The sequence below is a fragment of the Barbus barbus genome, assembly GCF_936440315.1.
Source record: "Barbus barbus genome assembly, chromosome: 12".
Classification (NCBI taxonomy): Eukaryota; Metazoa; Chordata; class Actinopteri; order Cypriniformes; family Cyprinidae; genus Barbus; species Barbus barbus.
Window position 1 is genome coordinate 19,506,944 of NC_136740.1, and position 16,300 is coordinate 19,523,243.

The window sequence follows — 16,300 nt, forward strand, 5'->3', positions numbered from 1 at the left end:
CTGCAAATTGTTCAGACTTTCAGGACTCAGAAATTAATTTTACCTAGAAATGAACTTGAATTTTTAATGAGGAGGTTTAAAATGGAACACTATGAAGTAAAGATAGCAAGGCGAGATTTTCTGAACAAGCAGACTTGCATAGTCTTTAATAATCCAATGGAAAACATGATAACATACAAATGCATTAGCAAAAACATAATAAAAATGTTGAAATATAACTTATATACATTACATAAATTGCAAAGCATCTTAGGTAAATAATCATGTGTGGTCATGACATTTGTGCATAACCATTTCACTTGATATTGTTAAAAAAAAGTCACAAAAGACATTTCTGAATGACCCTGCAAAATGTTTGTAATTTTACCGCAACCTATAAGAATAACAGCTGTAATGTATAATATCATACACAATATGTAATACAATAATGCATTTCAATCATTATCTTATCCAAATCCTCCAATTTTTAAAAACGTATGTTTACTTATTTTTCTATTGTAATGCTACAAACTACAATAGATGTTTATAGGCTGTTAAGAATTATATAGCAACATACATAGTTCTATGGGTTATATATTTGTGCAACGAAAAGTTACAATATCTAAAAATGCATTGCAACAGTTGTCAGATGCATCATCGCATGGCCTGCTCTGGTTTAATTTGGCGGTGAAATGAGTATCTCTAAAGGCTAACTGTATCAGAACCCTCTCAAATGAAGAGATTTTATTCATTATACTAAGAGCTGTGAGCCTAAAAAAAATCAAGCAATAACACACCAAATCGAGGGCACACCACTATAATATCCAACAGTTATTTAATTATTTAATAGTGGAATATTATTCAAATAATTTCTTTACACACTTCATATTATATATATATATATATATATATATATATATATATAATATTTTTATTTTCAATTTTTTTTCTCTTTTTGTTCATCTTCAGACTTTGGCATTGCTTAGCAATATTACAGAATTTATTACCGATTTGATATATTGGCTACCTTACTTCTCCACTAAAGTGTTATAATAATAAAAAGTTAAGTTACTATACCTACTTATATTAATGTAAATCAGGCCGACAATATATGAATGAGATTATTATTATTTTTTAAAGCTTAATTACTATACCTATTTACATTGTTGTCAGTCAGACTTATGTTATCATAAGGCTTCGTACCTTGCTGTGTTGGCAAGCTGCATTATGAATGAGCAGTTGTTCCACTATAAGAGTTACTGCAGTTTTAAAGGCTCAACTAATTGTAACCATGACCATGAATTCTCTATTCCAGCTCAAATAAGCTTCATTGTGAATCTCCCAGTGTCCCCACCATCTCCACCGCCACCCATGGATGATCGTGGCACAAAGTCTATAGTGGCAGTGTGTTTAATCTGGCCTTTGCTCTGACTCCAGAAGAACATAAACACAAAACAGATCGCCACAGAGCTGAGGAAAGAGAGAAATCCCATGGTGGTAGCAATGATGAGGGTTTTCGCATCAAACGGGTAAGCACTTGACACCCGTGCGGAGGAGTTGGTAGAAGGAGGTAATGAAGTTTCCATCCATCCCTCATCTGAGAAATATGACGCTGTGCGGTTTTGTGGAAGCCCCTCCACTTGCAGACTCATGGAGATGCTGTCGTTGCCTGCTGCATTAGATGCAGTACATAGATACGTTCCACTGTCCTGTACTTGAGTGTAACGCACCTCCAAGCTCCCATTAGCAAGCATTCGTACTCTCCCGACAGAGCTAAGTGCAGTCTGCTGGGCTGACAGCCAAGTAATAGAAGGCGACGGATAGCCGTCTGCTTTGCAGTCAAACCGTACGGTCATGCCCTCCACAACACTCGCATCCTGCTGCTGGCGGTTCAGAATCTGCGCTTGTCTGCAAGTAAATATAACCGGGAGATCAGCTTCTGAAAAGTCACGAAATGCCTTCTTGTGCTGATTTAGAGGTGAACAGGTGGGTTGGCGGCCATTGAAATCCAGCCGCCGCCGCCGTCGCATAACCCAGAGTAACCTGCAGTCGCAAGCCAACGGGTTTCTGTCCAGCCTCAGTGTCTGCAAGTTCCCTACGGAGTGGAAGACGCTTTCTTCCAATGTGGACAAACGATTCGAAGACACATTGAGCAGACGAAAGTGAACCAGGCCCCTGAAGGCACCCGGCTCAATACGTAGCAGGTTCCCACCTACCACGTGCAACTCTTGGAGTCGCAGAAGCTCCCCAAGAAGGTTGCCCTGTATGGAGGTGATGGGGTTGTAGGACAAATCAAGGTACTGCAGGTAGGTGAGAGGACGCAGCGCAGCATAAGGTACGGCGCTGAGGTTGCAGTTGCTTAAAATTAAGGTGGTAAGGTTCAGGCCTACCAAGCTATTGCTATTTAGTGTCTCGAGAGAAGGCCAGTGGAGAATCTGCAAGGTGCGCAGCTGGTGCAGTCGGCGAAAGGCATTGTTGGGCAGGACGCTTATGGTCAGCTTGCGCAAACGCAGCTTGGTCAAGCTCTGAAGTTGCGACAGAGCCTCAGTGGGGATGGAGGTCAAATTGCTGCGGTCCACGTTCAACTCCTTCAGCGCCTGAAGCCCAACAAATGCCCATTGCGAGACAAACACCAGGTCATTTTCTCCTGCATCAAGCTGCTGTAAATTAATCATGTCCCGAAATGTGTAATCCAGAAAAACCAGGATCTCATTCTCGCTTATATCCAGATGTCGAAGGTTGGAGAGACCAGAGAAGACCCCAACTGGGATGATCTTGAGACGGTTGTTCTTAATCCTCAAGTATCGCAGGTTCTTTAGCCCCTGAAATGTTTCCACCTCAATCATGGAGATTATGTTGTCACTTAGGTCCAGGTCCTCTAGCTTTGACAGGCTGGAGAACTGACGCCTGGCCAGCGTTTTCAGCTGGTTTCTTGAAAGATCTAAGCGTTTGGCATTGTTTGGGAACCCCTCAGGCACACCTGTCAGGTGTCTTGAGGAGCAGTTAACTTCCAAAGTGTCAAGGTAACAACTGCATTTCTGTGGGCAGGTGAGGTCTGCAGCCGATAGGTTTATGCACCACAACAGCAGGACTGTCCATGTGCCCCGCCGGCCACATAGATCCAGGAACATCTTACCTCCTTCCTGCAAAAAAATAAAAATATGGTCAATGACGTGTCAAATATGAGGAGAAATCTTTAAAAAAAAATCAAATGTCAACCCTGTTGAAAAAATCCCAGCATATGCTGGTTAGGTATGTTTTGAAACATGGTACAGACACTTCCGTAGCCTGATGGCAAAAGCTGAGAGACTTAGGAGGAGCTTCTTCCCCCAGGCCATCAGGCTCCTAAACTCTAACTCTGTGTCATAATATCACTTGACTTTTTCTACCTCATATTGCTGCTATTTAAATACTCTGTACAACTTTTTTTGCACATTCTTTTGCACATTCCTGTTATATTACTATTTATGTCAACAACATACTGACCTGCACATTTATATTTAAATTTTTTTATCTTTTATTATATTTTATTATTTTATTTTTTTCTACTTTTCTTTTCTTAACACTTGTATTCTATACAATTGCACTGTCCTTGGAGCGGACCTGACTTAAATTTCACTGCTGGTTATACTCTGTATAATTGTGTATGTGACGAATAAAAATCTTGAATCTTGAATCAGTAGGTGGTTTGAGCTGGTCCTTAGTTGGTCCTTAGCTGGTCATGTGCTGGTCTTAAGCAACAGGCTCCTGCTCAGAACCAGCTCATAACCATCTTATAACCAGCTCAGGACCAGATTAAACCAGCTCATGACCAACTGAGAATCAGCTTAAACCAACTGCCATGCTTCAAAACATACCTAACCAGCATATGCTGTTTTTTTTCAACGGGAAAGTTCTTAGAAATGTAATCTTTGTATTCTTGTTGGTTTTGAAAAACTTGTATGTTATTTTCAAGAAAAGTTTAAATTTACAATCTACAGTACATGTGGTGCATTTTGTTTGACATTTCTGGCTTTATTTCCTCCAAAATATTCAAATGAACTTGCAGGAAATAAAATAATGCTTCTCATAGATGTTACTTTAAGTCACTGTATGTATGAGATGCATTTGCAATTAGATATGGACAAAATATTTGTGTTTTGCCATTGATCCAAATGCATCTTGGCCAATCACAATGGTACTAAGTAGTACTAGATATTAATCTACATATACAAGAAGCATTTTCAAGAACTATAGATGTTTAATGACTGAATCAGAAGACGAGCTTAGTTGCTTTCCCCATAACTATTTTTTATGTCTAATTTACCAAGGGACTGCTTACCAAGGGACTTTTGTGGTGCCAGTTCTCATAACCAGATGTTTTCAGGTTGGTATCTATGTTGGGCGCAGTGGTTGTTGAAGATTCATTTAGTCACATTTAGACGTTACACTTCCAAGAACCTAAAGCCAGAGAGAAGAATCAGCAAAAAATGATTGATACTGTGTTATGAGGATTTGTGCTTACACTGAAGTTGTAAAACAGCTTTTCATCCATTTCTGATGAAGGACGACAGTGGAATGTTCTAGACCTGTTTGGGTGTGAGACTGTCATTTGAATGCGCCGTCATTAGGTAAATAAAAATGACGAGACATGTGACAGCTGCACAGTAGCATGCTTATTTCCTTTTCTACTGCTCTAGAGCGTCTGATGTGAGAGGACAGGTGTGCAGGGCACTTTCACTATAGTCCAGCTTAACCTCATGTCACAGGGTACAGGTGCACAGGACTGGACACAAATTAGGAATTACCCACCCAGCATGGACAGACGTTCAGTTTAATGGACAGAGCTGTGCCAAATGACATCAGACATTCAACAGAACACAACACAACACTGGGCTGCTCAATAATGGAATCTGTTTCCACCACAGAATAAAAAATATCAAACGTGCTTGTGACTTTATATACACATATCTCACTATTCTCAGACAAGATATTAACTTGAAATTCTCAGAATTTTTTTTGGTGAGACATAAAATCACAATTACCTTTATTTTTTATTCTGTGGCAGAAAAAAAAACAGAACTGCATAATATTAAATCAGAATTCTAAATTCTAAAAATCTCTAAATTATCACATTAGCAGACCTGTTTTGTAATACATAAAAAACTACCTAAATTGAAGTTAAATTGCTTAATAAATCAAATGTTTGCACTGAATTTGTAAACATTTCCAGTAGTCCTTTAATGAATGAAACAAAATGGGTATAAACTCCTACCTTGTCGTGACAAATGATCTCAATTAATGCAGTCCTGCTTTACACCTCTCCCACTGCTTGCTTGCTTATTATAGCCTATTCACATGGGTCTGGGTTTCTCACATCTCCCGTTTACACACAAAGCTTCTATTTTGAACTTGTTCCTGCTGAAACCACTTAAAATGAGGTTGACTTGTTTCCCCGAGTCCAGTGTCGTCCCCTGTCTCTACACAAAGGCCTTATACTGACCAAATAAGCTGACTCATAATGCTGTATCTACCGAAAGGAGAGAGAGAAAGTCAATCCTGGCTTGGCTGTTTTGACACCGTATTGGTTTTCCACACAGCAGAGAGCCTGGCTTACGCAAATTAAAGGTGCGGATCCCTCTGTCGACTTGTGAAAGACACAGTGCAGCAGGTGTATGAGATCTGGACATGGAGGTGACGAAACTCATGTTCTGTCTCTTGCTGCTGCCAATTACATTTTCACACTGTCTGACAACTAAGCTTATCTTATAAAAAATAATTATGAATACAAATATAATCATTAGTGTATTTATACAGTATTTTTTGTTTTAATATTGAAATGAAAAAAATATAATACAAAATGTATACCCAAATAAAAATATTTTATACTCTTATTTATTTTAAACCACAAAAATATATTTATATGTAACTTTTTTGTTCATTAAAAATTTGTGGCCCAAACTCAAGAAGATGCCTCTTAGTAAAACTTTTGCATAATCGGCTACCCCAACTGTCTACATACCAGCGTTGGCAATGCTCTTATCTAACAAACAATACTCTGCCAAACACTGAGTGTGCCCTTGTCGATCTGATGCAATGTCATCACAGTTAGCCGGCCTTCACTAAGCTGAACACACACACACACATTGTGTTGTTTTCTCATATTGGGCCTGACTTTCATACTTTCACATCAACAATCAAAACTCATCAGAGTCAGACAGGCTTCATTAGGTTACAGTAAATGACATGGACCTTTGCCAGGTACTATAAACAGGGGAGCAAAACCTTTCCTCTGCTGCTGTAGCTGTTCCCCTGACTCCATTAGAAAACCACAACACTTAAGCCTCTGCAGTCTGACTCCAATTTGAACTTCACTGACTCCAGGTGTGCAAATGGGTTTATAACCGTGCTAAAATAAGTTTTAACTGTGAATTTTTGTGCGAAAAGGTCAGGAGAGGGACGTGCAGACGTTTTGAAATTAATACTTAACATTAGAGGATATTCACAAAATGCCAGTCAAACCCACAAGAGATTTTATTTTTATCCTTATTTTGGCTTATCTTACACTAACCGTGTTTAAACTCGCAGGAACTCTTCAGTGACAATATCAGAGGTCTCTGACCTGCATATTTAGTGTGATCTCTAACCTCTAAGTGCATCCAGGGAATGTACTTCAGCTGTCTCTCGGAGCCCGTGCTATTCTCGTTCCAGCTGGGTGAAAACTGCCCAGAGCCGCTCTCCAATCTCCAATTAGAATTCCTCACATCAATTCTTCACAGCAACAATTGCAACTGAGTGAGAAAGAGGCTGTTTTTGGCTCCTGGCCCTCCACCCCCGCCACAGAATGCAGCCATGTGAATGAACGCAAGAATTAAGAGCTTTCTGAAACAGGTGTTGTTTAGCAATGGGAGATGATGACAGATCTTCTGGACATGGAGTATTTGTTCCCTTCGAGCTTGCCCGGGGAACGGAAAAATAAATATAACAGAGAAGCTGAGGTTCACACTTGGATGCACAAACCACAGATGCTTCCTCAAAGTGTTTGTATTTCAAGCCCACAGTGAATTTACAAGACGCTTCTGCTCATCCTTCTGTAATCCACTTTTTGTTGAAAGCCATAAGGATGGAGTTTAAAAGCATCTCTGTTGTGTGCCTGTATGTGTACCATATAATACAAGCATTTATAGCCTCAGCTCCGGTTGATGTGTGACTGATTTTGCTGCTTTATTCTAAAGGAGTGTGAGAGGAAGATAATCTGACAAGGGTGGCTACGGGCCTGTAACAATCAGTTTGTACTGTAAACACTTCAGGCTGTAATACAGTATGTGTTTTGTGGGTTTGCACATTTTGGAGACACTTTATGCTTTTAATATCAGCTTAACAACAGCAAACAACAGTGCTCAGTACTAAATTAATTATTACATTATTGATTAAATTATGGTTATCGACTGAGATTTTTTTTTTTTTTAAATATTGAATATTTAAATGTGTATTTGTTTTTACATTTAGATTATACTTGCCGTCATCTAGAGGTATTACTAATTTTATAAAACGTTTAAATGAAAGCTTTTGCAAATCAGAAAATTAATATCTATTTTTTATGCTGTACATTATAATTTTTGTCCTAAATTCACTTGTAGTATTTAAAATTATTTTTTTTCAATTTTTTTGCATTTATTTATTTAGACAAAACAGTGTTGGATTTTAATACTGGATATGTATCTGTTATCAGCCAAAACATCAAAAATATTATCTTAAAGAAACAGTTACCCAAAAGTGAAAATTTGCTGAAAATGTACCCTCAGGCCGAATCCACAATCCATAATAATGCTTTCTACAGTAAAGAAGTGCATTCCCCTGTTGTCCTCTCACATCAAAATCCACCATCATATTTGTTTAGAACTGTTTTCACTTATAAATAGTGTTTTATCTGTGCATATTTCTCTCCTGATTCAGACGAGACAACTTTTTTACTGGAGAAAGCAATATAATGAATAGAGGACTTTAGCCAGAAGCTTGTGAAAGTTTGAAAATAAAAATGTCTTGATGGATTTTTTTTACTATAAACACACAGCTCTTTCACTTCACAAGACATTAATTGATGGTTCCGGATCTTGTGGATTATTTGTGGATTATTGTGATGTTTTTACCAGCTGTTTTGAACTCTCATTCTGACGGCACCCATTCACTGCAGAGGAGCCATTGGTGAGCACGTGCTCTAATGCTAAATCTGTTCTGATGATAAATCTGCTACAGTTGCATGAACATTTAGTTTTGCCTAAGAAAGCAGAAATAAAACTTCTGTAAATTATAGACAAATAATTGCTGTAGGTATTGGTCACAGAAAAGTATCTAACATTTTGAATATGTTGTGTTTGTTTTACTCAAACAAATATGAATGTTCATGCTTCTTTGTTTTTCATGATTATGTGGAGCAGCTGAGAGAGGTCACGCTGGGTTTAGATCACAACAGTCTGAAGGACAGATTATGATAATTCAGCTTTGTGCTGGTCACTTTAGTCAGTGCATGTAGATTGTGTACCCCAAAGAGAATCAAATGTAATGCAAAAGGAAAATATGTGTGGAAAAAAATGAACATGAGATAATTTCACATGTTACTACTGCCTGCCAGAAGGCAGTACACATATGTCTATCAGTGTTTTAAACTAACTTCAACAGAACTTTTCAAGGACACGCAAGTAAGGTCACCTCAGGCTAAACTGAATACATTAATGTAACTGGGTCATTGCTCATGTGCTCAATTTCATTATTAATTTTAGGCATTTTTATGGACAACGGATGACAAACATTTGCATATATGCTATATAATATAAACCTGTGAAACATGCAGCAGCAAAAGTATCTGCAATTCAGTAAAAATGCTGGTGGGACAGAGATAAATTGTTTGTGAAGGCCCGGATTCAGATTACATTCCAGTGATGCAGTTGTCTTGAAGAAGAGCGTATAAATCAAGTCTATTGTCCATTGTTTTTAGTGTGATTGTGGAGAGGTCACACAAATGTCATCTGTGAAAAGCACAGAATCTGCTTCACCCATGTATGTATTAGATGTCCATAGATTTTAATCCATCAATTGAGGTTGCAACCTAGTCACGCTGACACGTCGGCGCTAATGATGTTCGACTTCACCAGTCGAAGATCACTAAAAATAATGTTAAAGAGGTGTGTGAACTTGCAAGTACGATGTCAGACACTGTAATATGCTCTGGTCCGCTCCCTGCTTACCATGGCGATGAGATTCATAGCAGACTGTCGTCACTCAATGGCTGGATGTCCAAGTGGTGCCCGCAGAATAGCATAGACTTTTAGACTAATAACAATTGGACGAGTTTTTGGGGCAGACCTGGCCTGTTGAAAAGAGATGGTGTTCATCCCTCCTGGGGTGGTGCCGCTCTTCTCTCTAGAAATATGGCACATAGAGTTCGTACTTGACTAACTGGGGCCCAGGTCAGGAAGCAGACAGACTGGCTAAACCGACCGTCTGCTAGCCGCCTTACATCACAGAAGTCAGTTAATTCTCAGCACATAGAGGCTCTTTCACCTAGATATCACACTATAGAGACTGTGTCTGTTCCCCGAACTAGAAAATACAGAAAACGTCCAAACCAAATTAAGAGTAACAATTTAATTGATGTTCAACAAATAAAAAATGTTTATAATACAGAGAAACAATTGATAAAGCTTGGCTTACTGAATATCAGGTCCCTTTCTACAAATGCACTTTTTGTAAATGATTTGATCAATGATAATAATCTAGATTTGCTCTGTTTGACAGAAACATGGCTAAAACCAGATGAATACATTACTTTAAATGAGTCCACCCCCCAAGATTACTGCTATAAAAATGAGCCACGTCCGAAAGGTAAAGGGGGAGGTGTTGCTACAATTTATAGCAATATTCTTAGTATTTCTCGGAGGGCAGGCTTTAAGTATAACTCGTTTGAAGTTATGGTGCTGCGTATAACATTATCTAGAGAAACACGTGTTAATGATAAATCCCCTGTGATGTTTGTACTGGCTACTGTATACAGGCCACCAGGGCACCACACAGACTTTATTAAAGAATTTGCTGCTTTTCTATCTGAGTTAGTACTGGCTGCAAATAAAGTCTTAATTGTTGGCGATTTTAATATCCATGTCGATAATGAAAAAGATGCATTAGGATCAGCGTTCATAGATATTCTGAACCCTATTGGGGTTAGACAACACGTTTCCGGACCTACTCATTGTCGAAATCATACTCTAGATTTAATACTGTCACATGGAATTGATGTTAGTGGTGTTGAAATTCTGCAGCAAAGCGATGATATCTCAGATCATTATCTAGTCTTGTGTAAACTCCATATAGCTAAAACTGTAAATTCTACTCCTTGTTACAAGTATGGTAGAACCATCACCTCTACCACAAAAGACTGCTTTGTAAGTAATCTTCCTGATTTATCTCAATTCCTCAGCATATCCAACAGCGCAGAAAAACTTGATGATGTAACAGAAACTATGGACTCTCTCTTTTCTAGCACTTTAGATACAGTTGCTCCTTTACGCTTAAGGAAGATCAAAGAAAACAGTCAGACTCCGTGGTATAATAAGCACACTCGCACCTTAAAGAGAGCAGCCCGGAAAATGGAGCGCAGATGGAGGAAAACAAAACTAGAGGTATTTCGTATAGCCTGGCGGGAAAATACCCTATCCTACAGAAAAGCATTAAAAACTGCTTGATCTGATTACTTTTCGTCTCTTCTAGAAGAAAACAAACATAACCCCCGGTATTTATTCAATACAGTCACTAAATTAACGAAAAATAAAGCATTAACAGGTGTTGGCATTTCCCAAAAGCACAGCAGTAATGACTTTATGAACTACTTTACTTTCAAGATCGATTCTATCAGAGATAAAATTGTAACCATGCAGCCGTCAGCTACAATATCGCATCAGATAGTGCACTATAGATCCCCTGAGGAACAATTTAACTCATTCTCTACTATAGGAGAGGAAAATTTTTATAAATTTGTTAAATCATCTAAACCAACAACATGTATGTTAGACCCTATTCCATCTAAACTACTAAAAGAGCTGCTTCCAGAAGTCATAGATCCTCTTTTGGCTATTATTAATTCATCACTGTCATTAGGATATGTCCCCAAAACCTTAAAATTGGCTGTTATTAAGCCTCTCATTAAAAAAACAGAACTTGACCCCAAAGATTTAGTTAATTACAGACCGATCTCAAATCTCCCTTTTCTGTCAAAGATACTAGAAAAGGTAGTATCCTCGCAATTATATTCCTTCTTAGAGAAAAATAGTATTTGTGAGGAATTCCAGTCAGGATTTAGACTGTATCATAGTACTGAGACTGCTCTCATTAGAGTTACAAATGACCTGCTTCTATCATCTGAACGTGGTTGTATCTCTTTATTAGTTCTACTGGATCTTAGCGCTGCGTTCGACACTATCGACCACAACATTCTTTTAAATAGACTAGAACACTTTGTTGGCATTAGTGGAAGTGCATTGGCATGGTTCAAATCGTACTTATCTGAACGCCATCAGTTCGTAGCAGTGAATGAAGAGGTATCATATCGATCACAAGTGCAGTACGGAGTACCTCAAGGCTCAGTACTATGAGCCTTGAGGTACTTTTCACGCTTTAGATGTTACCCTTGGGAGATATTATCAGGAGACATGGTGTTAGTTTTCACTGTTATGCTGATGATACTCAGCTCTATATTTCTTTGCGGCCCAGTGAAACACACCAAATTAAGAAACTAACGGAATGCATAGTCGATATAAAAAACTGGATGACGAGTAACTTCTTACTGCTAAATTCTGAAAAAACAGAGGTGTTAATTATCAGACCTAAAAACCCCACATGTAATAACCTAGAACACTATCTAACACTTGACAGCTGCTCTGTCAATTCTTCTTCATCAGTTAGGAACCTAGGTGTGCTGTTTGATAGCAATCTTTCATTTGAAAGCCATGTTTCTAGCATCTGTAAAACTGCGTTTTCCATCTCAAAAACATATCTAAATTGTGACCTATGCTCTCAACGTCAAATGCAGAAACACTAATTCATACGTTTATGACCTCAAGGTTAGACTATTGTAATGCTTTATTGGGTGGTTGTTCTGCACGCTTGATCAACAAATTAAAGCTGGTCCAAAATGCAGCAGCTAGAGTCCTTACTAGAACCAGGAAGTATGACCATATTAGCCCGGTTCTGTCAACACTGCATTGGCTCCCCATCAAACATCGTATAGATTTTAAAATCTTGTTAATTACTTATAAAGCCCTGAATGGCTTAGCTCCTCAGTACTTGAGTGAGCTCTTATCACATTATAGTCCTCCACGTCTGCTGCGTTCTCAAAACTCTGGCCATTTGATAATACCTAGAATATCAAGATCGACTGCGGGCGGCAGATCCTTTTCCTATTTAGCACCCAAACTCTGGAACAATCTACCTAATACTGTTAGGGAGGCAGACACACTCTGTCAGTTTAAATCTAGATTAAAGACACATTTCTTTAACCTGGCTTACACATAACACACTAATACACTTCTATTATTCAAATCCGTTAAAGGATTGTTAGGCTGCATTAATTAGATCAACCGGAACCGGGAACACTCCCCATTACACATGATGTACTCGTTACATCATAAGAAGAATGGCATCTACGCTAATATTTGTCTGTTTCTATTCTGTTTCTCAGTCCGTGTCCGGATCAGATGGTGGATCGGCACCTGGAGATGATGTATGTGGCCCTGATCGTCGGCAGAGGCCGGACACCTGGATGAGCCCCGGGGACATATCCCCAGTCACCGTAGCCACCCGATACGGTCCGTATCCAGCCCAGATGGTCACTGCAGTCACCAGATCCAGTCCGTATCCAGATCAGATGGTGGATCAGCACCCAGAGACGACCTCTACAGCCCTGAACATCAGCAGAGACCAGGACACAGAGATGAGCGCCAGAGACAGATCCCCAGTGAGGACCCCGCCACTTAGACAGCCATCGGGAAAGACCACTGGAACCAGTTGAGCCCTTACAATCTGACTTTGCTGCAGTTGGAATTGAACTGCTGGTTCGTTTGGCCAGAGGAGAACTGGCCCCCCGACTGAGCCTGGCTTCTCCCAAGGTTTTTTTCTCCATTCTGTCACAGATGGAGTTTTGGTTCCTTGCCGCTGTCGCCTCTGGCTTGCTTAGTTGGGGACACTACATTTCCAGCGATATCGTCAACCTGATTGCAAAGACACTATTTAAACTGAACTGAGCTGGATGATGATATCACTGAATTCAATAATGAAATGCCTTTAACTGAAAATCTTTTTTTTAATCTTTTCATTTTACATTATTGATACACTATTTTCCTTTTTTGATTGTGCAGTTGCTTTGACACAATTTACATAGTTAAAAGCGCTATATAAATAAAGGTGACTTGACTTGACTTGACATTGCCTCCCATCCAGGGTCACAGATCCAGCTCTCAATGAAACATCCTTACAGGAAAAACAGCAATTGCTTAGTTAAAAGATAGGTCTGGTCTATTGGGAAATTTCGCCACTGAGACCTCTGCATCTGGCTGCGTGTTGTAATACAGGACGCCCATTAGCAGGGTCATATTGTGCCCTGGATAGTTCAGTGTTTAAGCAGTCCTAAATAGGACCGTTTTAGGGCAGCAGGATTACACAAAGAACCAGTATGATGCTCACAATGTGAGGCAGACTTATCGGGGCCCCAAATCACAAATTTAGTCCTGCTGTTGTTTATTAAAAAAGGCAAAACTGGTCAAAACAGGGCATCTGCACCTGTTCAGTGATATTTAACCCTGCTCCAAAATGACCTCATAGCGGCAGACCTCATAAATCACATGCCGATACATATGAGGGCGTGATGAGAATGTTGAGTGACCAAGCAAAACAAACCAGTGATCAAGTAAGTGCTTTTACCACTCCGCCCCATCAACCGGTGATAAATCAGGCCCTGCCGTGCATTACAACTCTTCTGATTAAAGTGCTCATCTGGACCGGCCCCAAAGCTTGTGCTCCTTTAGCACTGGCTCACGCGGGGCGCAAAGGGAATTTGATGTGCTGCACATCACTGGAGTTACGGGATGCTGTTTGAAATCCCATTAGAGAGAACTTGCACAGATTGATTAGTGTTAATTAAGACATCTATGACTGCCAGGCGTTTCAAAAGCCACAGTGACCGTGCGACCTGAGACAGAAAGCCAAACACACCTGGTGTGTATTTTTAGTTGTATATTTGACTCCTAAAAGAAAGGCTATCAAAGTTATGTGCCTCATAGGACTGATCTGGCCCTGTCAAGTGCTTTAATAAACAATGCAACAGATCTATCTATCTATCTATCTATCTATCTATCTATCTATCTATCTATCTATCTATCTATCTATCTATCTATCTATCTATCTATCTATCTACCTATCAAGCTACAGTCAATGAGTCTAATTGCTCTCTCAACTAATCTATCTATCTATCTATCTATCTATCTATCTATCTATCTATCTATCTATCTATCTATCTATCTATCTATCTATCTATCTATCTATCTATCTATCTATCTATCTAATCTGTCTATCAAGCTAGAGCCAATGAGTCTAATTGCTCTCTCAACTATCTATCTATCTATCTATCTATCTATCTATCTATCTATCTATCTATCTATCTATCTATCTATCTATCTATCTATCTATCTATCTATCTATCTATCTAATCTGTCTATCAAGCTAGAGTCAATGAGTCTAATTGCTCTCTCAACTAAACTATCTATCTATCTATCTATCTATCTATCTATCTATCTATCTATCTATCTATCTATCTATCTATCTATCTCTGTCTATCAAGCTAGTCAATGAGTCTAATTGCTCTCTCAACTAAACTATCTATCTATCTATCTATCTATCTATCTATCTATCTATCTATCTATCTATCTATCTATCTATCTATCTATCTATCTATCTATCTATCTGTCTGTCTATCAAGCTACAGTAAATGAGTCTAACTAATGCCTTATCAGTTGCTCTCTCAACTAAACTATCTATCTATCTATCTATCTATGTATCTATCTATCTATCTATCTATCTATCTATCTATCTATCTATCTATCTATCTATCTATCTATCTATCTATCTATCTATCTGTCTATCAAGCTACAGTAAATGAGTCTAACTAATGCCTTATCAGTTGCTCTCTCAACTAAACTATCTATCTATCTATCTATCTATCTATCTATCTATCTATCTATCTATCTATCTGGTTAAATCAATTCTTTCCTATTCCAGTTTTACAAACTAGTTGATATTTTTAGGTAAATTATTTTAACATTTTTTTTTAAAAGTTTATAAAATAAACAAACGTAAATAGGCCTACATAAAACATTCAAACTGAAAACGTAAACAAACTTTATTGTTACGATATAAACTAAGTAAAATGTATTGTCTGTTTTTTTTTAGCTAAGAATAATTTAATATAGCCTACAACATAGCCTATGTTTTGACAACCATGTCTGGTTGTGACCAAATTAGTTACTTCCAAATTAGTCGTAACTCTGAAGAACTCCAAACAAACATTGTTTTGAAAATAGCCTGCATTAACTATCACAACAAAAAAAACACAAAGCGGAACTCACCCGCTTCCCTCACGATGTCTGCATGGCAGCGATATCATAGCTCTCCAAGTCTGTCCATCTCGGCTCGCGGTTCCTCACTTCTGCACAATGTCCTCTAACATCGTGCTCGGAAAGACGACGAGCATGTCTTGAGACTAGACCCGAATGTTTTTAATCGCTTTGCTTCTTCATTAATTCCTTCTGTCTACGCCACATCCCTCCAGGGTCTTGTAGGATAATTGTAACCTTAATTTAGGTTGGCTGTTCTCCGCACTGACGCTCCTCTGCACTCGCTCCTTCAACTTCCAGCTCCCACCTGCCCGTTTCAGTACGAGTGAACATCCCAACCCCAGCGGTTTTAGAGAGCAGATTGGTGTTTACTGGTCTATTCAGCAGAGCTGATGAAGGATAACACCTCGTGAGGGCACTCTGAGAGAATGACAGATATTTGCGCGGCTTGGCCAAATCTCCGGATTTAGGTAAAACAGCAGATGGTTGCCTGAGTGAGACTCGTGGTTTGTAGAAAACATCTCAAAGGACACATGTTTGCTTCAGTCGATTTATACGATACAAAGACTCACAGTGTTGGACTAAATGTGACTTTTTGTGGTAAACTGGTTTTAATTGCATTGTATTTGTCGAAAAGAGAAAACTTTGATTATTTTTTTTTATTGAATTTAAGGTAAAAATGTATC

General features: G+C 38.8%; 1 protein-coding gene across 1 annotated transcript; it reads right to left on the minus strand.

Moving 5' to 3' along the window:
- Positions 1-939: 939 nt before the first annotated feature.
- On the minus strand, positions 940-15,941 carry LOC306878404 (leucine-rich repeat and immunoglobulin-like domain-containing nogo receptor-interacting protein 1). Its single transcript, XM_079430741.1, has 3 exons — positions 15,627-15,941; positions 4,301-4,419; positions 940-3,122 (listed from the first exon to the last, which is right to left on the minus strand). Exon 3 carries the CDS (start codon positions 3,108-3,110, stop codon positions 1,296-1,298), a length of 1,815 nt encoding a protein of 604 aa, XP_079286867.1. The 5' UTR covers positions 3,111-3,122; positions 4,301-4,419; positions 15,627-15,941; the 3' UTR covers positions 940-1,295.
- Positions 15,942-16,300: the final 359 nt, after the last annotated feature.

Coding starts and splice junctions, on each gene's coding strand:
- LOC306878404 (XM_079430741.1), bottom strand. CDS start 3,110: ATGTTCCTGGATCTATGTGGCCGGCGGGGCACATGGACAGTCCTGCTG.